This window comes from Myotis daubentonii, chromosome 3 (assembly GCF_963259705.1).
Source record: "Myotis daubentonii chromosome 3, mMyoDau2.1, whole genome shotgun sequence".
Classification (NCBI taxonomy): Eukaryota; Metazoa; Chordata; class Mammalia; order Chiroptera; family Vespertilionidae; genus Myotis; species Myotis daubentonii.
In genome coordinates, this window is record NC_081842.1 from 53,803,926 (window position 1) to 53,828,712 (window position 24,787).

The 24,787-nt window shown below is 41.5% G+C and overlaps 1 protein-coding gene across 13 annotated transcripts in view; it reads left to right on the top strand.

The window, feature by feature from the left end:
- DLG1 (discs large MAGUK scaffold protein 1) overlaps nt 1-24,787 on the top strand; it is a 308,802-nt gene that overhangs the window by 205,831 nt on the left and 78,184 nt on the right. For all 13 annotated transcript variants that reach the window (XM_059687457.1, XM_059687469.1, XM_059687460.1 and 10 more), the window contains 2 exons: nt 10,342-10,462; nt 19,626-19,782. In XM_059687457.1, the coding sequence (XP_059543440.1) occupies nt 10,342-10,462; nt 19,626-19,782 (278 nt within the window). The remainder of the gene's footprint in view (nt 1-10,341; nt 10,463-19,625; nt 19,783-24,787) is intronic.

The following is a 24,787-nucleotide window of genomic DNA, read 5'->3' on the forward strand; positions in this document are numbered from 1 at the left end:
AAGAAATAATGGTAGCAAACTTCCCAAACCTGGTAAAGGAAAAAATCACACAAGTTCAGGAAGCACAGAGAACCCTAAACAAGAAGAACCCAACCAGACCCATGCCCAAACACATCATAATTAAAATGCCAAAAATTAAAGACAGAGAGAATCTTAAAGGCAGCAAGAGGAAAGAGAACTGTTAGCTACACAGGAGTTCCCATAAGGCTGACACCTGATTTCTCATCAGAAACTCTACAGGCCATAAGGGAATGGCATGAAGTACTCAAGGTAATGGAAAGCAAGGATCTGAGACCAAGATTACTATATCCAGCAAAGCTATCATTCAAAATAGACTGTCAAATAAAGAGCTTCCCAGACAAAAAAAAAAAAAAAAAAAAAAAAAAGTTCATCATCACCAAGCCAGCATTACAAGAAATATTAAGGTTTATTGCATGTAACATTATTATATTTAAGATCATCTTTCTTTAAATATTAAAAAAGAAAAAAATTAATTTTTTTTAAAAAAGAAACAGCCAGACTGTCTTTCAAAGAAGATATAATTTTGCATTCCTACTAGCAAAGTATGAGAATCCCTGTTGCTCCATTTCCTCACTAACATTTGATGTTATGTGTTCTGTATTTGGCAGTATCTCATTGTTTTAATTAGCATTTCCCTGATGACATATGATGTGGAGTGTCTTTTCATATGCTTATTTGCCATCTGTATATGTTCTTTGGGGAGCTGTCTCTTAAGGGTCTTTGACACTTTTTTCAATTACAGTGGACATGCAATGTTAGTTTCAGGTGTACCACGTAATTAGGCATTTTATATAACTTACAAAGTGATCACCTCAATAAATTTAGTACCCATCTGGCACCATACATAGTTTTTACAGTATTATTGACTATATTCCCTACGCTGAACTTTACATATATTGGCACATTTTAAATGTGGTTTTTTGTTGTCTTATTGTTAAGGTTCTTTGTATATTTTGCCTAACAGTCCTTTATCAGGTATCTCTTTTGCAAATATTCTCTCCCAGTCTTTGTCTTATCTTTTAATTCTTTAGATATTGTCTTTCACATAGCATAAACATTTAATTTTAATGAAGTCTAGTGCTTGTCAGTTCTTTCTTTCATGGATCATGCTTTTGGTATTGTATCTAAAAGTCATTGCCAAACCCAGGGTCATCGTGATTTTCTTCTATGTTATCTTCTAGGGAGTTTTATACTTTCAATTTTTTATGGTTAGGTCTGTGATCCATTTTGAGTTAATTTTTGTAAGGTTTATGTCTAGATTCATTTGCATGTGGATATCCAGATATTCCAAGCACCATTTGTTAAAAAGACTGTCTTTGCTCCATTGTATTGCCTTCGCTCCTTTGTCAAAGATCAATTGACTATATTTATATGGGTCTGTTTCTGGATTCCCTATTTTGTTCCATTGATCTGTTTTGCTATTCTTTTGCCAATGCCACACAGTCTTGATTACTGTAGCTTTATAGGAAGTCTTCAGTGTGAGTCCTCCAACTTAGTTCTTGTTCAGTATTATGTCAGCTCTTCTGGGTCTTTTGCTTCTCTGTGTAAACATTAGAATCATTTTGACAATATCTTCAAAAAATTTGCTGGTATTTTGACTGAGTGTGCATTGAATCTATAGATCAAGTTGGAAAGAACTAATATCTTCATAATATTGAGTCTTCCTATTTATGAACATGGAGTATCTCTCCATTTGTTTAATTCTTTCATATCTTTCACCAGAGTTTTATAGTTTTTGTCACATAGATCATATATATATATTTTTAGATTTATTTATACATGCATATATCATTTTAGGGGGTGCTAATGTAAGTGGTATTGAGTTTTTTATTTCAGATTCAACTAGTTATTACTGATATATAAGAAAGCAGTTAACTTCTATATATTAACCTGTATCTTTCAACCTTGCTATGATTGCTGCTTAGTTCCAGAAGGGGTTTTATGGTCAAATTCTTTCAGGTTTTCTACACAGATAATCATGACATCTGCATACAAAGACATTTTTGTTTCTTCTTAATCTATGTGCCTTTTACTTCCTTTTCTTATCTTATTGCTTTTTCTAGGACATCCTTCACTTGTTCCTAATCTTAATGGTAAAGCTTCAAGGATCTTACCATTAAGTATGATATTAGCTATAGGAATTTTGTAGATTACTTTTTTATCAAGTTGAAAACACTCCCTCTATTTCTAGTTTACTGAAAGTTGTTATCATAAATTGATATTGGATTTCATTAGATGATTTTTCTGCATCTGTTGATTCAATCATGTGACTTTTTCTTTAGCCTATTGATCTGTTGGATCATATTAATTGATTTTTTAAGGTTGAACCAGCCTTGCATAGGTGGGATAAATCTCAGATGCTTGTGGTATATAATTATTTATACATTGTTCAATTTTTTGGTAATATTTTGTTGAATATTTCTTCATCAATGTTCATGACAGACATTGTTCTCTAGGGGGGTTTTTTTGTTGTTGTTTTTTGTAATTTCTTTGTCTGGTTTTGTTAATCGGCTGATGCTGGGTACATAGAATAAGTTAGGAAGTATTCCCTTGGCTTCTATCTGCTGAAAGAGACTATAAAGAATTGGTATAATTTCTTAAATTTGTGGTAGAATTCACTAGTGAACGCATCTGAACCTGCTGCTGTTTTAGAAGGTTATCAGTTATTGATTCACTTTCTTATAATAGGTATAGACCTGTTTAGATAGTCTAGTCTGTGTGTGAATTAGCAAAGTGTGTCTTTCAAGGAATTGGTCCTTTTCATGTAAGTTATAAAACCTGTGGGTACAGGGTTGTTCTAGTATTTCTTTATTATCATTTTAATGTCCATGGGATCTGTAGTGGTGTCCCCTTTTTCATTTCTGATATTAATAATTTTTTACTTTTTTTTTGTAGTTAGCCTAGCTGCAGGCTTTTTATTTTATTGACATTTCAAATAACCAGTTTTTGGTTTTGTTGCTTTTTCTCTATTTATTTCCTGTTTTCAATTTCATTGATTTCTTTTTTTAAATATTTGTTTTTATTTTATTTTTCCATCGCCATTTACCTCCTCTGTGCCCTCTTCCACCTCCACCCTACAATCACCACACTGATGTCCATGTCCATGAGTTTTCTTTCTTTTTATTTCTTTTTTTTGCTCAATCCCTTTACCCCACCCTTCACACCTCCCTGCTCCCCACCACAACTGTCTGCTCTCTATTTTGAGCCTATTTTACTTGGTAGTTAATTTTGTAATTCAGTTTAATTTACTTTCAATTTAATTTGCTCTTTTTTTTTCTAGTTTCATAAGGTGGAAGTTATGATGATTCATTTTAGACCTTCTTTTCTAACATATACATTCAATACTACAGCAAATTTTAAGTTGTGTTTTCATTTTCATTTAATTCAAAACCTTTCTTAATTTCTCTGGGGATTTCTTCTCTGACCCATGTGCTATTTAGAAGTGTGTTATTTAATATCCTCATATTTTAGGATTTTTAAACTAGCATTTTGTTATAGATTTCTAGTTTAATTCTATTGTAGTCTGAGAGCAGACATTGTATCTTTTCTCTTTTAAATTTATTAAGATGTGTTTTATGGCCCAGGATGTGGTCTATCTTGGTGAATGTTCCATGTGAACTTAAGAAGAATGTGTGTTCTGTTCTTGTGATTGAAATAGTCTATTCTTGTCTATTATATCCAGTTGATTGATAATGTTGTTAAGTTCAACTATGTCCGTACTAATTTTCTGGCTGCTGTGTCTGTCCACTTGTAATAAGAGGCTGTGGATGCAGTTCTGTTTTGACCGCATGTAGTTTGACATTGTTATCAGGTACGTACATGTTAAAGATTGTTAAGTGTGTTTCTTGTAGACAGTATATAGTTGAGTCTGATTTTCTTAACCACTTTGACCATCATTATTTTATAATTGGTGCATGTAGTCCATTGGTGTTCAGAGTGATTATATAGTTGTAATAATCGTACCTAATAATAGACAAACATGGTAATTAACCATACCTCCGACACGCTTCCCATTGGCTACTCAGGGAGATATGCAAATTAACTGCCAACCAAGATGGCAGCCAGCAGCCAGGCAGCTGAAGCGAACAGGAGGCTTGCTTGCTCCAGTAATGGAGGAAGCCAAGGTTCCCCACCTGCCGCTGCCGGCCTCTGAGCTGCACTCTAAGCAACTATGTTGCAATTATAGAAGCTAAACAATCCCAAGAAACCTGCTTTCAGCCAGCCAGGCCTCATAGCTGGAGTTGCAACAGTGTTTCAATTATAGAAGCTAAACAAACCCAGTACCTGCTTTCAGCAGCCGAGGTCTCAGAGCTGGAGCCGAGCCTCAGAGCTAAAGCCAGCTCTCAGCTCCAGTGACAGCCATAGAAGGTAAATAAATCCCAGAATAGGAAAAAAGGAGAGGTTGGAAGCTTTAGTCATTCGCCAGCCTGAAAATGGCCCTCAGCCCCTCACCCAGACTGGCCAGGCACCCCAGTGTGGACCCCCACCCTGAAGGGGGTGTGACCAGCTGCAAACAGCCATCATCCCCTCATCCAGGCTAGCCAGGCACCCAAATGAGACCCCTACCTGCCGGGGTCCAACCCCAGCAGGTCCAGGGGTCCCCAAAGGTGTAGACGGAGTTGGCAAAGAAGGAATGACACGGAGACAGCGTTCAGTTGATCAGCAGCCTAGCCAGGATCTCCAGCCAAGTTCTGGTCTGGATCTCCAGAGAGGTTCTGCCTCGGATCTCCAGCCAGGTTCTGTGGCCAACCCCAGCAGGTCCAGGGGTCCCCAAAGGTGTGGACGGAGTTGGCGAAGAAGGAATGACACAGAGGCAGCGTTCAGTTGATCAGCATGGTTGGGTTCTCTAGCCAAGTTCTGGTTTGGTTCTCTCATTAGGTTCTCCAGGTTTTCCAGCCAGGTTCAGTAGCCATGTTCCCTCGCTAGGTTCTCCAGCCAGGTTCTGTCTGAGATCTCCAGCCAGGTTCGGTCACCAGGTTCTAGTCAGGTTCTCTTGCCAATTTCTGTAGTCAGGTTCAGTCCAGGATCTTTTGCCATGTTCTCTCGCTAGGTTCTGTCTCTAGGTTCTGAGGCCAGTTTCTGTCCAGGATCTTTTGCCATGTTCTCTCCAGCGAAGTTCTTCTGTCTCTAGAGAACATTCTGTGTAGGTTCTGTCTTCTGAATTCTGTCTCTCGCTGTCTTGTTGCATCTGTATTTATACCAGTTGATTCAATCCTATCAATCTCTATTACAAAGGTTAGGGCGTTTCTTATCTCCATTCCAGGGAGTAAAGATTATGTAGCTTAAGCATGATTGTTCATAGTTAAAGTGATTAATTACCCGCCTGGCACTTAGTTGAGGGGTTTTATTCCCTCCCTAACTTCAGGGGAAAATCCCTACCTGGGGATTCAACCTTTCTCAGAGAGGTGACCGTGGTTAAAACACAGCGCCAAGAAGGTGAGCAAACATACTAAGAACCGTATGCCATATATGCCAGGTCCCTTGAAACAGCAAGGATGGACCGGCTCCCGGCACCTACCCTGATCCGGGACACCCTTCAGGGCAAACCAGCCGGCCTCCACCCGTGCGCCAGGCCTCTATCCTATATAGTAAAAGGGTAATATGCAAACTGACCCTAACAGCAGAAGGACTGGGAATGACTGGTCACTATGACACACACTGACCACCAGGGGGCAGACGCTCAATGCAGGAGCTGCCCCCTGGTGGTCAGGGCGCTCTCACATGGGAGGAGCTCTGTTCAGCCACAAGCCAGGCTGATGGCTGCCAGTACAGCGGTGGTGGTGGGAGCCTCTCCTGCCTTCTCAGCAGCGCTAAGGATGTCCGACTGCAGCTTAGGCCTGCTCCCCGCTGGCAAGTGGACATCCCCCGAGGGCTGCTGGGCTGCCAGAGGGATGTCTGATTGCCATCTTAGGCCCAATCCCGCGGGAAGCAGGCCTAAGCCAGCAGGTGGTCATCCCCTGAGGGGTCCCAGACTGCGAGAGGCCACAGGCCGGGCTGAGGGACCCTCCCCAGATTGGGCCTCTAGTATCTATTATATTTGTTAGTTTTCTATTTGTTGCCCTTTTTTGTTCTTATATTTGTCATTCACTTTTTTTCAGCCTTTTATGGTTTTTATTAAGCATTTTATGTTATTCCATTTTCTCTCCTTTCTTAGCATGTCACTTACTTTCTTTTTACTCTGGCTTAGTGCTTACCCTAGAGTTTGCAATATACATGTACAGGTAATCCAAATACACTTTCAGATAACACTATAGAGCTTCACAAATAGTTTGGGTACCTAATAATAACAAAATAGTCTATGGCCATACCACCCTGAATGAGTCAGATCTTGTCGAATAATAACAAAATAATCCTAAATTTTTCCTCCCATCACTTGCATTATTGCTAATATTCATTTCATCCTATCTAATAAATGAGAAACATGGTAATTAGCGTACGACCGCTACCCTTCCCATTGGCTAATCAGGGCAATATGCAAATTAACTGCCAGCCAAGATGGCGGCCGACAGCCAGGCAGCTTAAAGCGAACATGAGGCTTCCTTGCTTCAGTGACGGAGGACTCCATCGTTCGCCACCTGCCGCTGCCAGCCTCTGAGCTGCAACTCTAAGCAACTATGTTACAAATATAGAAGCTAAACAAAACCCCAGAAACGTGCTTTAGTCCGCTGGGATTCAGCCAGCAGGATGGCAACATTGTTTCAAATACAGAAGGTAAACAAAGGCCAGAAACCTGCTTTCAGCAGCAGAGGCCTAAGAGCTGGAGCCAAGCCTCAAAGCTAAAGCTGGCCCAGAATAAAAAAGAAAAAAAGGAGGGTTGAGAGCTTCAGTCACCCCCCAGCCTGAAAACAGCCCTCAGCCTCTCACCCAGACTGGCCAGACACCCCAGTGGGGACCGCCACCCTGATCCAGGATACCCTTCAGGGCAAACCAGCCGGCCCCACCCATGAACCAGGCCTCTATCCTATATAGTAAAAGGGTAATATGCCTCCCAGCACCGGGATCAGCGGAGCCGAGAGGCCTCCCGGCACCGGGATCAGTGTGACGGGGGGCAGCACCCAAACCCCCTGATCGCCCTGCGGCTCTGTGTGTGACAGGGGTCGGGGCCACAATCTCCCTATCCGCCCTGCTCTGTTTGTGACAGGGGAAGGCGCCCCAACCCCCTGATCAGCCCTGCTCTGTGCCTGATGGGGGGAGCTCCCCAAACCCCTGATCGCCCTGCGGCTCTGTGTGTGACAGGGTGCGACACCCCAACCCCCTGATCGGCCCTGCTCTGTGTGTGACGGGGTAGAGCCATAACCTCCCCATTGGCCCTGCCCTGAGTGTGAGAGTGGCGGCGCCCCGACCCCCTGATCGGCCCTGCTCTGTGGGTGATAGAGGGCGGCGCCCCAACCCCCACCCCAGGGGCCCTGCTCTGTGTGTGATGGGGTAGAGCCATAACCTCCCATTGGCCCTGCCCTGAGTGTGACAGTGGCGGCGCCCCAACCCCCTGATAGGCCCTGCTCTGTGGGTGATAGAGGGCGGCACCCCAACCCCCTGATCCGCCCTGCTCTGTGTGTGACAGGGGCGGTGCCCCAACTCCCCTATCGGCCCTACTCTGTGAGTGACAGGGGGAGCTCCTCAACCCCCTGATCGGCCCTGTTCTGTGCATGACAGGGGGCAGTTCCCCAACCCCCTGATGGGCCCTGCTCTGTGCATGACAGGGGGCAGTTCCCCAACCCCCTGATGGGCCCTGCTCTGTGGGTGACAGGGTACGGAGCCCCAACCCCCCTGATGGGCCCTGCTCTGTGCGTGACAGGGGGCAGTGCCCCAACCCCCTGATTGGCCCTGCTCTGTGCGTGACAGGGGGTGGCGCCGCAACCTCCCCATCAACCCTGCCTTGAGTGTGACGGGGCGGTGCCCCAACCCCCCAATCGGCCCTACCCTGAGCATGACTGAGGGTGGCATCGCAACCTCCCAATCCGCCCTGCTCTGTGCATGATGGGGCAGCGCCCCCACTCCCCAATTGGCCTGCTCTGAGCCTGACCAGGGGCTGCACCTAGGGATTGGGCCTGCCCTCTGCCACCTGGGAGCAGGCCTAGGCCAGCAGGTCGTTATCTCCCGAGGGGTCCCAGACTGAGAGAGGGCACAGGCCTGGCTGAGGGACGCCCCCTCCCCCCAAGTGCACAAATTTTTGTGCACCGGGCCTCTAGTTTATATATAAGTGCACATGTGCACACCCACACAAACATAGTTGAATACAGTGTTGCTGTCATTATTTTGAACAGTATTATCTGTCAGATCAATAATAAGAAAAACGAGTTTTTATTTTATTTTATCCCTTCTTCAATGCTTTTTCCTTCTTTACATATAACTGAGTTTCTGACCTACTAACTTTTCTTCTCTCTGAAGATTGTCTTCATACATTTGAAATGGAAAGTGTACTAGCAACAAATTCCCTCAATATTTGTTTGTATAAGAAAGTGTTTCTTCACTTTTGCAGGATAATTTTACAGGGTAAGGAAGTATTTTTTCTCTTAACACTAAATATTTCCACACTCTTGCTTGAATGGTTTCTGAGGAGAAATCAGATGTAATTCTCATTTTTGCACCTTCATCAATGAGATGGGGGGCGGAGGGTTTCTGTGGTTTCTTGTTGGAATATTTTTCTTCCCCTCCCCCTTTTTTTTTGATTTTGTGTAATTTAAAAAGGATTTGCCTAGGTGTAATTATCTTGGCATTTATACAGCATAGAGCTTCCTAGATCTGTGGTTTGGTGTCTGACATTAATTTGGGTAAATTCTCAATCATTTTTATTTCAAATAGTTCTTCTATTCCTTTCTCACCTTCTCCTTTTGGTATTTTTATTATGTGTATGTTCTACCTTTTATAGTCCTACAGTTCTTGGATATTTTGTTTTGGTTTTATTAGGTTTTTTAATTGGTCCTTTTTCTTTTTAGTTTTTAGTTTTAGAAGTTGGTATTGCGATACCCTCCATCTCAGAGATTTTTTTCCTCAGCTGTATTCAAACTGTTAATAAGCCCATCAAAGGCATTATTTATTTCTATTACAGTCTTTTTGATCTCCAGTACTTCCTTTTTGTTTGTTTCTTAGAATTTCAATCTCTTTACTTACATTGCTCATCTGTTCTTTCATACTGTCGGCTTCTTTATTAGAGCCATTAGTATACTATTCATTGTTTCAAATTCCTAGCCTGATAATTTCAAGGTTGCTTTCATGTCTGAGTCTGGTTCTGATGCTTGTTCTTTCTCTTCAAACTGTGTTTTTGCCTCTTAGTATGTCTTATAATTTTTTTTCTTGATAACTAGGCATGATGTACTGGGTAAAAGGAGCTGCTGTAAATAGGCCTTTAGTGATGTGGCGATATAGTTTTGGGGAAGGGAAGGTGTTCTATATATAGTCCTATGATTAGGTCTCATCTCAGTCTTTTAGTCAGTTTGTGCCTCTGGAATGTGAACTTCACGGTGCTTCTCAGTATTTCCAACCTCCTCTCTTAGTTAGGCGCGACAGGATGGTTAGAGTGGGCTGGAGTTGGTTATTTCCCAATAAAAGCTCAGCAGGTTAGGGTCTAGTTAACCGTTCCTCCTAGGGGCAGACTGTTGAGAAGAACAGGAATGCTTGTGTCTAACAAAATGATTCTTTTTCCTTTCCTCCTGCAAAGAAGCACAAGGGCATTTCTCCCCCCCCCCCCCCCCCCCCCCCCCCCCAGTATTCACTGTGAGACCCAGTAGAGATCCAGGAAGTAAAATTTACAGAAGTGTGGGGTCCCTGAATGACAAGGTCCACCTGGTGTTTTTGACTTTCAGAGTTGTCCACCTTAGCCTCCAAAAACTTGTCAATTATGATTAAGGCTTCTCTACCCCAGCAGTTCTTCCACAGACATTTCTGTTCTGGTTAAGTTGTGATTCTCTGTTTGCTGCCAGTCTCTCCAATTTGGGGGACAGCAGTTTGCCCTGTGACCTCCCTTATCTTAAGGATTAAAGAATAGTTGTTGACTTTTTTCAGTTTGTTTAGCTTTTTAGTTGTTTTTAGGACAGAGTGATGACTTCCACACTTGTTATATGCTAAACTAGAAACATACTATTTAATCATTTGGTTTTTACAAGTTTGCTTTACTGATCTGAATATTTGAACTAGTTTTTACCTGGAAACTGGACCTTGTCTAATTTTTTTTACCTGATAAATAAATCTTCTTTAACAAATTCTATTATAGACATAAGTGAATATGAATTATACATTAATCTTTAATTTGATAATTCACAAATGTGGTACTGAATAGCTTGTTTCAGTTTTCAAGTGTTTTTCACTTTCTTTATTTTGAAGCTGCTTCTCAGCCCATTGATAACCATGTTAGCCCATCTTCCTACTTGGGCCAGACACCAGCATCACCAGCCAGATACTCACCTGTTTCTAAAGCAATGCTTGGAGATGATGAAATTACACGGTAAGGAACTGAACATACATCCTTCTTACATAAAGCCAACTATTAGATGGAGTTCTAATCAGCCAAGTAGGATAGACATAATTTTCAGGACTAAAAATTTTTATTGACAGATGAGGAACCTAAACCTTAAACTTTTCCATTGGATGATTCATTGAAGAGACTGAAATGTAAAAATATTTCATATTCCAAATAAATCACTGCTCTTTTTTTTAATATTGCTATTTTTTAATGATTGGTAAATTATCATTAGAAAGTAGCTATGGTAAAAGTTAAGAACATATTTAGGGATACTTAAAACTAACTTTTTATATATTTTTATCTAATATATACCATATAATATTATGGCATTTATTTTTCAGAATTCAACAAGTAGTATTTTCTCTAACACCTAAAATATACTTTCAACTAACATTACTAACTGCACTCAAGTTTGTAGATTAACTGTCTTTTTATTCCCAAAGAACTCTCAACTAGGTGGGAAAAAATAAGTGAAAAAGTATTTTAGATCTTTTTCACATTTAATATAGTAATACATTTTTGTACAGTTTGCTTTATACTTTGTACAAGTATCTCATAGCACTTACCATTAAACATATACTAATTAATGCCTAATTTTATGTTTTTATTTATTGCATTATTGTCAGAATTATTATTTTTGAACCTTCATAAGTCTAATTATTCTTTACTTGTCAGACTCCTTACTTTAGGTAGTGATCTCTTCATGGTCATATAGGAATGTTTGTCTTTGTCCGCTTCTATAAGAATTAGCAATGTTGAGAACTTAATTTAAAAGGTGCTCAGTAATTATGTTTGGAATGAAAATCAGCAGAAAGCATAGTGTTTGTGATGATGATATGAATTTTCAAGGCTACTAGTGTTTAGGCTATGCTCCTATCATATCTAATAATAGAGAAACATGGTAATTAACCGTAACTTCGCTACCCTTCCCATTGGCTAATCAGCAAGATAGGCAAATTAATTGCCAACCAAGATGGCAGCCGGCAGCCAAGCAGCTGAAGCAAACAGGAGGCTTGCATGCTCCAGTGAAGGAGGAAGCCAAGGTTCCCCACCTGCCGCTGCCAGCCTCTGAGCTGCAGTCTAAGAAACAATGTTGCAATTATAGAAGGTAAATAAACCCCAGAAACCTGCTTTCAGCCGTCAGAGCTGGAGCAAGCAGGACCGCAACAGTGTTAAAATTATAGAACCCAAACAAACTCAGATACCTGCTTTCAGCAGCCGAGGTCTCAGAGCTGGAGCCGAGCCTCAGATCTAAAGCCAGCTCTCGGCTCCAGTGACAGCCATAGAAGGTAAATAAATCCCAGAATAAAAAAAGAAAAAGAAAAAAAAGGAGAGGTTGGGAGCTTCAGTCACCCGCCAGCCTGAAAACGGCCCTCAGCCCCTCACCCAGACTGGCCAGGCACCCCAGTGGGGACCCCCACCTTGAAGGGGTTGTGACCAGCTGCAAACAGCCATCATCCCCTCATCCAGGCTGGCCAGGCTCCCCAGTGGGGACGCCCACCCTGATCCTGGACACCCTTCAGGGCAAACCAGCTGGCCCCCACCCATGCACCAGGCTTCTATCCTATGTAGTAAAAGGGTAATATGCAAACTGACCCTAACAGCAGAAGGACTGGGAATGACTGGTCACTATGACACACACTGACCACCAGGGGGCAGACGCTCAATGCAGGAGCTGCCCCCTGGTGGTCAGGGTGCTCTCACATGGGAGGAGCTCTGTTCAGCCACAAGCCAGGCTGATGGCTGCCAATACAGCAGTGGTGGCGGGAGCCTCTCCTGCCTTCTCAGCAGCGCTAAGGATGTCCTACTGCAGCTTAGGCCTGCTCCCCGCTGGCAAGTGGACATCCCCCGAGGGCTGCTGGGCTGTCAGAGGGATGTCTGATTGCCATGTTAGGCCCAATCCCTCGGGGAGCGGACCTAAGCCAGCCGGTGGTCATCCCCTGAGGGGTCCCAGACTGCGAGAGGCCACAGGCTGGGCTGAGGGACCCCCCCCTTCCCCCCCACCCCGAGTACACAAATTTTTGTGCACCGGGCCTCTAGTACTATGTAATAAAAGGCTAATATGCAGATTGTCCCCTCAACTTGGAGTTCGACCAGGGGGCGGGGCCTGCTGGCCAACTGCCCGCCTCCCCCCCCAACCCCCCTGGCCAATCGGCCCCAATTAGGGCAGGCCGGCCAGATCCCACCTGTGCATGAATTCATGCACCAGGCCTCTAGTCTGTCATAATCATTTTTTTGCTTTCTAATAGTGCCTATAGGAGTAAGGAGGAAAATAATTAATGGCTTATCTAGTCTTTAATCTCTGCTTATTTTTCAAACTAAAAAATATGTTATATTAGCACCTTGATTGCTGTTTCCTATCTTTTTCACTTGTATATCTCCTGTCTAGAATATCGTATTGGACTTTGTAGTATCTCATGATGGATGTACCTGATTTCTATACTTTTCTATAAAATTCAGGTGGTTGGTTACTAGATATGTCTTCCCAAATTGGTGTGCATTTTATCACTCCCTTTTGATAATTACACTACTATGCCCAGATATTGAAATATAAAATCTTCACCTTTCCATCAGCAGTTCTCCACAGTTTGATCCTAAAGCAATCTTTCAGAGGTTATCTCACTTTACCAATCCTATCTAATAAAAGAGAAACATGGTAATTAGCGTACGACCGCTACCCTTCCCATTGGCTAATCAGGGCGATATGCAAATTAATTGCCAGCCAAGATGGCGGCTGGCAGCCAGGCAGCTTGAAGCTAACATGAAGCTTGCTTGCTTCAGTGACGGAGGAAACCAACGTTCCCCGCCTGCCTTGCCGGCCTCTGAGCTTGCAGTTTGAAACATGGTTACAAATATAGAAGCTAAACAAAACCCCAGAAACCTGCTTTCAGCCCGTTGGCATCTCAGAGCTGGAGTTGATACAGTGTTTCCATTATAGAACCAAAACAAACCAGATAACTGCTTTCAGCAGCAGAGGCCTAAGAGCTGGAGCCAGAGCTAAAGCTGGCCCAGAATAATATAAAAAAAAAAGAAAAAAAGGAGCAGTAGGGAGCTTCAGTCACCCGCCAGCCTGAAAACAGCCCTCAGCCCCTCACCCAGACTGGCTAGGCACCCCAGTGGGGACCCCCACCCTGAAGGGTGTGTGACCAGCTGCAAACAGCCATCATCCCCTCACCCAGGCTGGCCAGGCACCCCAATGGGGACCCCCACCCTGATCCAGGACACCCTTCAGGGCAAACCAGCCAGCCCCCACCAGTGCACCAGGCCTCTATCCTATATAGTAAAAGGGTTATATGCCTCCCAGCACCAGGATCAGCAGACCCGCGAGGCCTCCCAGCACTGGGATCAGCAGAGCTAAGAGGCCTTCCGGCACCGGGATCAGTGTGAAAGGGGGCGGGGCCACAACCTCCCTATCCTCCCTGCTCCGTTAGTGACAGGGGAAGGCGCCCCAACCCCCTGATCAGCCCTGCTCTGTGCCTGATGGGGGGAGCTCCCCAACCCCCTGATCACCCTGCGGCTCTGTGTGTGACAGGGTGCGGCGCCCCAACCTCCCCCCCCCCCCCCCACGGGCCCTGCTCTGTGTGTGATGGGGTAGAGCCATAACCTCCCCATCGGCCCTGCCCTGAGTGTGAGAGTGGCGGTGCCCCAATCCCCTGATCGGCCCTGCTCTGTGCGTGACAGGGTACGGAGCGCCAACCCCCCTGATGGGCCCTGCTCTGTGCGTGACAGGGGGCAGTACCCCAACCCCCTGATTGGCCCTGCTCTGTGCGTGACAGGGTACGGAGCCCCAACCCCCTGATTCACCCTGCTCTGTGCATGACAGGGGGTGGTGCCCAACCTCCCCATCGACCCTGCCTTGAGTGTGACAGGGGGCAGTGCCCCAACCCCCCAATCGGCCCTACCCTGAGTGTGACTGAGGGTGGCATCGCAACCTCCCGATCCGCCCTGCTCTGTGCATGACTCGCGGTGGCGCCCCAACTCCCCAATTGGCCCTGCTCTGAGGCTGCACCTAGGGATAGGGCCTGCCCTCTGCCACCGGGGAGCAGGCCTAAGCCAGCAGGTCGTTATCTCCCGAGGGGTCCCAGACTGCGAGAGGGCACAGGCCGGGCATAGGTACCCCCCCTCTCCCCCCAAGTGCACAAATTTTTGTGCACCGGCCTCTAGTCTTTTTTTTTTTTAAGTATATTTTATTGATTTTTTACAGAGAGGAAGGGAGAGAGATAGTTAGAAACATCAATGAGAGAGAAACATCGATCAGCTGCCTCCGGCACATCTCCCACTGGGGATGTGCCCGCAACCCAGGTACATGCCCCCGACCGGAATCGAACCTGGGCCCCTTCAGTCCACAGGCTGACGCTCTATCCACTGAGCCAAACCGGTTTCGGCCGGCCTCTTGTCTTAAATAAAATAAAAGAAATCCCAACAGTTGATTTAAAGGTGTTTTTTTTAACAGATATGATCCACATACAGTTCACCCATTTAAAGTGTACAACTCTGATTTTTGGTATATCACATTATTAACTTTTTTAATATTGTAATATATGCACATCATAGCATTTGCCATGTGCAATTCAGTGCAACCATAACATTATGCAACCATCACCACTATCTATTTCCAAAACTTTTCCTTACCTCAGACAAACTATAACCATTAAGAAATAACTCTCCATTCCCCTATCCTTCTTGCTCCTCCTGGTAACCCCTATTCTACTCTTTGTCTCTGTGAATTTGCCTACTCCAGATTGTTAATATGAGTGGAATCTTAAAATACTTATCCTTTTGTGTCTGGCTGTAGCATGTACAGAACTTCATTCCTTTTTATGGCTGAATAATATTCCATTTTGTGTATATACCCCATTTTGTGTATCCATTCATTTGTTGACAGACACCTGAGTTGTTCCCACCTTTGGGATATTGTGAATAATGCTATAATAAACAATGGCATGTGAGTATCAGTTTCTGTCCCTCCTTTCAATTCCTTTAGATAAGTGATTTTCAATCAGTGTGCCACAAGAATTTTTAAAACATTCAATACTTAACTGTTTAATCAGGAGCACTGACTGCTTTTCCCTTAAATTGTCAAAAAACATGACAATAGCACAGCTCTGTTTACGCTGGGTTTTCTCTAAAGCTGAGATGACAGCCAATCAACCACTCTCTGAAGAGTGTAGTGTTGCTATTAATAAAGTGGCATCTTATAAGCTGCACATCAGTATTGCTTATTTATCTATGCCCTATAATTCCATTGAAGACTCAGTACAACCTCTTGTTGCCAAATTCTTTGAAGACCAAGCTGAGGTGAAGAGGGAAAATGGAAAGGAATTCCTGAAATATCTAAGAAAATGTGGGAGTAAAATTTGCCTTCCAGTGTTTAAGAAGCCTGAGATAAATAACTATGAGACCTGGCATGAAAGCTCTAGAGCAGCGGTTCTCAACCTGTGGGTTGCGACCCCATTAGGGGTCGAACGACCCTTTCACAGGGGTCGCCTAAGACCATAGGAAAACACATATATAATTACATACTGTTTTTGTGATTAATCACTATGCTTTAATTATGTTCAATTTGTAACAATGAAATTGGGGGTCACCACAACATGAGGAATTGTATTAAAGGGTCGCGGCATTAGGAAGGTTGAGAACCACTGGTCGAGAGGGAGGAAATCATAAGCGATTAGCAAATCAGGCCCAGGAGGAGGAAGACCCATCGTAAAAGCCTGCTGAGTGTTGGGTGAATAGAACTAGCATCAGAAGACAACACAGCATGTCTTCCCATTGTAGTAGGTCCCAAAATCAATCAGGGGCTTAAGAATCCTGATCGTCTCCATTTGACAGAAGACTACTTTTCTTCATTGGTGTGTGTACAAATAAACCTCTTTTTGCATTATTTAAAAAAAAAAAAAAAGACAACAGCCACCACAACAATAGCTGTCCAGTGTGAATGAATCAAAATTATACCTTTTTTTTTCTGGTCAGATCGGCAGAAAATATATTTTTGGGTATGCCGCCAAATTTTAGTAATTAGTTTATGTGTGCTATGAGATGAAAAATGTTGAAAATTGCTGCTTTAGATATATATCTGTGAGTGGAATTGCTGGATCATATGGTAACTCTGTGTTTAAGTTGATGAGGAACTACCTTTTTTCTACAGAAGCCACATCATTTTACATTCCCACCATCAATAATTTTAGGGTTTCAGTTTTTCCACATCCTCACCAACACTTGTTTTTCATGTTTTGTTTTATTTTATAGCCATTGTAGTAGTTGGGACATATTGTGATTTTTACACATTTTCCTAATTACTAATGATGTTAAAGCATCTTTTCATGGGCTTTGAAAAATTAGAATTTATTTTTCTCTGGAAATACTATTGGATTTCAGCAGGATAATTTTAATTAAGTATCATTTACTACTATAGAAATAGAATTCATACATATTTAAAGCATAATAGGAACCCTAAACCATGAGTCTACCATCTAACAAGAAAATAAAACATCACCAATATAGTGAAACCTATCCTGTGTCCTGCTTTTCTGCACTGCCCCACCAAGTTAACTGCTTTTCTGAATTTTGGATTTATTCCCTTTTTTTCTTTCATATATGTTTGTGTATATAATATATCCTAAACAGTATATATTTAGTTTCGCAATTTTTGACAAGAAAATATATTATTTTGTTAACACTATAAGTGAACTGGAAAAACTGATACTGTTGTGCCCAGATTTCAAGAACCCACAGGGAGCCAGCGAGTCCGATGCAAAAGCAAAGAGTCCCTCATTTCGAACTAGTTCGGCTCTCCGACCACACTCACCGATGCAGTGGCCGAGAGAGCGAGGCCTGATGGGATTGTGGGTTTTATAATAAGGGCAGGGGAGGGGACTGTGGGCCCCGCCGATTGGCCAGGCACGAGTCGGGTCTTGTTGCACAGGATGTGGTCATCTCTATGGCACGCACGTCCCTTGATTGTCATTTGTTAAATCCTGGGCGTGGCCAGCAGGGGCCTGGGCTTCCGGGAAGAAGGCACTCTCCTGAGCACATGGCGGCCGCCCCAAAAATGGAGGACCCAGGGCAGTCCTAGCCCCCCCCCCCCCCAGGGCGAGCTGAGCCCGGGCTCCAGGGGCCAGTCTGGTTGCCGGGGGTCCAGCAGATCGACCAGTTCCAGCCCAGACAGGAAGTCCACGTCCTCCGTCTCGTTCCCAGGGGCGCCAGCGATCGCCTCCTCCTCCATCTCCTCGGGCGAGGGCACCCACCCCGCCGCCGCTGCTGCCACGTGGGTCCGGTCCGGGGGCGGCGGGCTGCACCGGGCTCCCACCGTGGGCTGGGGAGTCGGTGCCCGAGGCTGCCAGCAGCATGGTCAGGCTGTGCCTCATGGGGCCCGGCGGCCGGCCCACGTAGGCCCGGCGAGGACTCGCCCTTTCAATACCTCTGTGTGACTAGAAAATACCATTTTAAGTTTTGAGTGGACAAACATTTAAGAAGCTTAATTTCACATTATATGGAAGTATTCCTAAAATACATTTGTAAAATTTATTTCTTCTAAGCTTTTTGTTATCAATAGATTTCTGTGATGTTTTAGAAAAATCACATTAAATTTTAAAAATGTTTATCAAATATGATATAGTCTAATCTCAAGTGATGTTCTGTATTTTATTACATAAAACTCGAGGCCCGGTGCACAAAATTCGTGCACTGGCGGGGCGGGGGGTGTCCCTCAGCCCAGCCTGTACCCTCTCACAATCCAGGACTGCTGGTTCCCAACCACTCGCCTACCTGCCTGCCTGATTGACACCTAACTGCTCCCCTGCCAGTCTGATCGCCCCCAGCTTCCCGCCCTTGCTGGCCCAGTCGTCCCTCACTGCCCTCCCCTGCAGGCCCAGTCTCCCCCAACTGCCCTCCCCTGCCAACCTGGTCACTCCCAACTGCCCTCACGTGCCGGCCTGATCACCCACAACTGCCCTCCCCTGCTGGCCATCTTGTGGCTGTGGGCACTGCCATCTTTGAGGATAGGGCAGTCACTTAGCATATTCTCTCCTTATTGGCTGTGGGCATCACCATCTTTTGAGGGCGGGGCAGTCAATTAGCATATTCCCTCCTTATTAGATAGGAAGCATATTCCCTCTTTATTAGATAGGATAATCTGCTGCTGGTATTTTCATGGTCTTATCAGAGGAAATGATTGATTTTCACATAGCTATGTATAAGTGGTAGCAAATATGAAACATTATTAGTGGTAAGATATATTTTTATTTCAGAGATTTTAAATAGGTGGTATGTGGGGCAAAAAAGGGTACATCTTAGAAAGGACAAAAAGCAGAGGTAGATAGATGGATGTGACTTCAGAAATAAAGATATTTAATTGTTTCATATAAAAAATCTGGAGATGGGCAATTCCAATGTTTATGTAGCAACCCTAGGTCCATGGTTTCTCTGCTTGATCTTAGCTTCATGACTGTTTTGTGTTCAAACCAGTAATAGCGTTTTATCATTTATTTTTTTGTGGGGGGTGTTATGTTGGGTGGGAGGCAAACAAATGTGCTTTGTCCTTGTTAGGGTCTGTCTTTCTTTAGAAGTGACAGTGAAATTTCCCAATATTTCTCAGAAGCCAGAAAAGGATCATAGCAAAGGGTTAATGACTGGCTTAAGTTAATCATGAACTCATCCCTTTGGAATTGGAAAAAGGACCTTACCTTCTCTTAAGACAAAGTGATATCTTCCTTTTACAAAATCTAAGAAGTAGGGGAAATAGGCAATAAAATGTGCACAACATCAATTTTTCATAAGTGTATTATATATACAATATCCCTGAGAAGGCTCTTTATATCATTTTTTTTTTTAATTTCCACATTGTTTTCTTCTTTCTGTTTTAGTTTTATGTTTTCTTCCTTTTGTTTTAGTTTCATGTTTGTTTCTTAACATGGGTTTTGCTTTTATATAAAATTACGATTTTTACTTTTAATTTCTAAGCCTAATTTCTAGGGTTAGAAAGAATTCCTTCCTTACTCTGCAATTCCAAAAACCCTTTTATATTTCATCTAGCTTTCTTTATAGTTTGAAAAGAGTTACCAATAGGGAATTCTTTCTCATTGATACAATGTCAAATTCTGTATAAAATTTCTAAGATAAACAAAATTGTTTTTTTAATTTTTAGGGAACCTAGAAAAGTTGTTCTTCATCGTGGCTCAACAGGCCTTGGTTTCAACATTGTAGGAGGTGAAGATGGAGAAGGAATATTTATTTCATTTATCTTGGCTGGAGGACCTGCTGATCTTAGTGGAGAGCTCAGAAAAGGAGATCGTATTATATCGGTAGGATATGTTAATCAAAGTAATGTGTGTGTTTTTATTTTAACTATGACCTATTATTAAAAAATTTTGTTTTTACATCCTAAAGTTATGAGATATTTTAGTTAATCTTACCATTTTACAACTTAATTGTAGAATTATAGTGATGTCAGAGAACATGATCTATATGACAGATTTTATTTTGATATTTGGCTTACTTATAAGTGTCATCTTTATAAAAGTCTTTTACACTATATCTGTTAACTCAACCTATGTCTTTATATGTCTAGTAACTCAACCTTGCTACTTGTTTAGTTTAGATCTTTGTTTTAATCTGTTGTCTGCTTAATATATTATTTAAAAAGATTTTTTTTAAGCTGTCTGAATGTGATGATGTGTTTAGCATTTTGTCCTTATAGCATTTTTTTTCATTGTATGTATGAAACTATGTTATTAAATGCACGAAATTTAGAATCATCATTTCTTCCTAGTGAGTTGAACTTTTTGATCCCCTTTATTTATAATAAAGGTTTTAATCCTAGAAGGTATATTGCTGATATTAATGTGACTGCTAACATTTTTGCTTGACATTCACCTCATCTTTTCTTCCCTTTTTACTTTCAATTTGTCTGTGCATTTATGTGGCTGTTGTCCATACAGTTTTATACTAAAACTGATCAATAATTCTACTGTTCTACCTAATGGCTCACAGACTTTGGGAAACTTTAATTCTAATGATATGTTTCTAGTATTTTACTTCTGTTTCACTTTTATATCCCCCAAACTGAGTCATTTTTATTTTTTTTTTAACAGTTAATCCATTCTATCATTTTTTTGTTCTTATATTTTCTTCTGTGTTTTTTAGTGGGCCACTAACAGCATTGGGATTTGTTTTTATTGTATAGGACTGTCTTGTTCATTGTAGAAAATTTAGCCTTTTAAGCTCCCATTCTCTTGCTAGTAGAACTCCTTAGTTATTTTAAGAAGCAAAAGTGTCCCTCAAATATCCAGATGCACCTTAGTGGGAGCCCTTGGATTATTCTTTAGTAGTGATTTTTTTTATATAATTGATTGATTGATTTGAGAGAGAGAGAGAGAGAGAGGAAGAGAGAGAAACATCGATTATTGTTCCACTTATTTGTGCCTTCATTGTTTGATTCTTCTATGTGTCCTGACCGGGGATTGAACCCATAACCTTGGCATATCGGAATGATGCTCTAACCAACTGAGTTACCTGGTCAGGGGCCAGCAATGATTTCTTGATGATAAATACTCTTAGAGTTTGTCTGAAAATATCTTTATTTTACCCTGATGTGTAAATATAATTCAGTCTAGAATTCTAGGTTGACAGTTGTTGTCTAGTACTTTGAAGATACTGCTTTATGCATGCTATTTGGAAAATAATACAATAATTAATAAACAGTAATACAAGAATAAACTCTGTTTCACACACTCACAACCATAAACCTATTTTTGTCCCACCCTGTATGCTATTTTTTTTTAATTAAAAAGTTTAGGCAACACTTTAAAATTGTAAGATCTGATATATAGAAACAAACCTATATCCTGTGTTGCCAATAATATTCAATATTGATGACTATTTAACTAATTTATAAATCAATAGAGACCTTTTCAACTACATAATATAAAGAAAACAAAATTTGAAAATACTCCTCAAACTGAAGGTATATGTTGCTGGAACAGAATAAGAAAAGCATTCAAAAATGTACATTGTATCTTTTTACAGTTTTCTATCAATCAATCCCTCTTGCCACCTAATCCTTACCTGCACATACTTAACATGTATCACCATATTCCTGCAACCTATATCTGACAAAAGACTTGGAGGAATTGAGGTGGGAGTTATAAAACTTTTCTAACTCTCGTGGCGGTTGCTACACAACATTTAAAATTGCCAAAACTCTTAACTGTTAACTAAAAAAAGATTAATTTATTGAATATAAATTATGCCTAAATAAAAACAGATGTTTAAAGTCATAACCAAGTATCATATCCACCCAGTTCAATGATTTTTTAAAAATTGATGATAATAAAACATTGATGAGGGCATGGAGTAATTGTAACTTTCACCCATTACTGATGGACAGATAAAATAATACAATCACCACAAAAATTTTTGGGACGTTTTCGAGAAATTAAACATATATCTAACCTTATCACCCAGATTTTACCCACAAAATCATATATCTACAAAAATCACTTTAACAATAATGTGTGTAACAGACTTATTCATAATAACCCAGATTTTGAAATAATTTGTATTCATCAACAGTAAAGTAGCTAAATAAATTGTTATATGTTTATACAATATGCTTCACAGCAATAAAAGTTAACTACTGAAACTCAAAACAACATGGCTGACACTAAAATACAACACGTTGAATAAAACAAAACATCACAGAAATGCATGCTGTATTATTCCAGTTACATGCTAATCATGAGCATGCAACACTAATCTGTACTAATAGAAGTCAGAAAGTTGATGCTGGTAATTGTACTGACTATAATAAAGAGACACAGTGGAAATGTGGATTGGTTAACGGAGAGGTATATCTTGTTTGGGGTTGTGATTGCATAGATGCATACAGTTGTTGAAAATTCTTCCAACTGAACTGTTGAAATTTGTACATTTTCTTTCTTATAAATTATATTGTAATTTAAATTTTTAAAGTAAGTTACACTATTGCCCTGGTCAGTGTTTTAAGTGGTTAGAACATCAACTGCACACCAAAGTCTCACAGATCCTAATACCAATCAAGGGCACATACCTGGATTGCAGGTTCAATCCCCAGCCCTGGTCTAAAAAACTCAAAGGAAAATAGATGTATTTTGAATTGTCAGTGAGGGACCACTTTATATGGGTCACTGACACACTGCCAGATGATGTTAGTCTGACTAATACAACCTGCTTCACTCAGAACTTTCCTAGTTTTAGTACTGAAAGCTTTGTCTGGAAGTCCCTTTGCCCATCCTAATGTGAGTGTAAATTTAAGTACCTGTATAGCCTTGTTTGGCAGTATGCATCAGTAACCTTAAAATTTCAATGCTTATAAGCTTCTCTATGGAAATACCCTGGAAGCAATAGGAAAACCTATGAACATGAGAAAATACATTCAAAATTAAGTAAACCTTGAAACAAACTTATTTAAATACCTCATTAGACAAATTTAACTTTTTTCAATTTTGAGCTTGTGTCAGAATCACCTTGAGGCCTCGTTAAAAGACCAATTTCTAGACCCCATCCCTAAACTTTCTGATTTAGTATAACTTGAATAGGTTCTGAAATTTTTATTCTTAACAAGTTTCCCTGAGATACTGATATTGCTACCCCTAGAATCAAACTTTGTGAACCACTCTTGTAAAGACATCACTGTTGTTTATTTTTATTGACAAAGTTGTGTTTTTTTAATATATTTTATTGATTTTTTACAGAGAGGAAGGGAGAGAGATAGTTAGAAACATCGATGAGAGAGAAACATCAATCAGCTGCCTCCTGCACATCTCCCACTGGGGATATGCCCGCAACCCAGGTACATGCCCTTGACCGGAATCGAACCTGGGACCTTTCAGTCCACAGGCCGACGCTCTATCCACTGAGCCAAACCGGTTTCGGCTCACTGTTGTTTATTTTTAACTAGAGGCCCGGTGCACAAAAAATCCAGGATTGTGTGCATGCTCAAGAAAGAACTGAAAACTCCCTAAATTCTCACCTCTGGGTGACCATAAGGCTCTGTGTAAGCAGGAAGTGAAGATTAAGGCAGTTATTAGTTGCTTACCTGAGTGTTGAAGACATTACCCAACATGCACACAGAGCCCTTCAGCAAAGAGTCCAGCCATTTAAATAAATCTCTGTCCAGTTATTAACTGACTGCTAAAATAACCACGCAAAGACTCAGTAGCACACACAACAAAGAATATAAATTTTACAGCATTCAGAAATGTTATCAAAGGGATCTGTAGGAGGCCACAGATCTGATTTCCAGAGTTACTACATTATATTATTTTAAATGTTCCGTTTTTAACAAAAAAAATTATGAGATACACCAAAAACATGAAAATAATGGCCAAAGCCCCGGACAGGAGTTTTGAGTGTCAGCCAGTACAACAGAGGGTCACAGGTTTGATTCCCGGACACACACAGGACACACACCTGCCTTGCAGGTTCATTCCCCACCTCTGATTGGGGTACATGCAAAAGACAATCTCAATCAATCTCTCTCTCTCTCTCTCTCTCTCTCTCTCTCTCTCTCTCTCTCTCTCTCTCTCCCCCGCCCCCATCCCCTTTCCACTCCCTCACGTGCGCTTTCTCTCCCTTCCAGGCTCTCTGAAAAAGCAATGGGAAAAATATCCTCAGGTGAGGATTATCAAAATAAATAAATAAATAAGTAAAAATAATGGCTAAAAACTTTTCCTTTTATTTTTTTTTTAACATATCTGAGAAGCTTGGTAAGTTCCAGTTAGAATAAACTTAAAGAAATCCACACCATAGACCCATCAAAATCAGACTGTCAGAAAACAAAAGAAAGAATCTTAAAAGCAGAAAGGGAGAAATGATGCCCATACAAGGAAGCCTCAATAAGATGAACAAGTGATTTCTTGTCAAAAAACAATGAAAATAATGGCCAAATCCCACAAGCAATGGGATGACATATTCCACGTTTTTAAAGGTAAAGACTGTTTATCAAGAATTCTATATCCAGCCAAACTATCCTTCAGAAACGAAGAACAAATAAGATATTCCAAGATAAACAAAAGCTGAGGAAGTTAATCTCTAGTAAACTTTCCCTACAAGAAATACTATGGAGAATTTCTTCAGACTAAAATAAAAGGACACTAGAGAGTAACCCAAATCCATGTGAAGAAATAAAGAACTTTTTAAAAAGTTACTACATAAGTAAATATAAAACAGCATCAGTGAATGTTTTTTGAAAAGACAACTGGATAAAACAAGTTTAAATCTGTGTTGATAGGCACACATTGTACAAAGGTTTCATATAAACATGATACT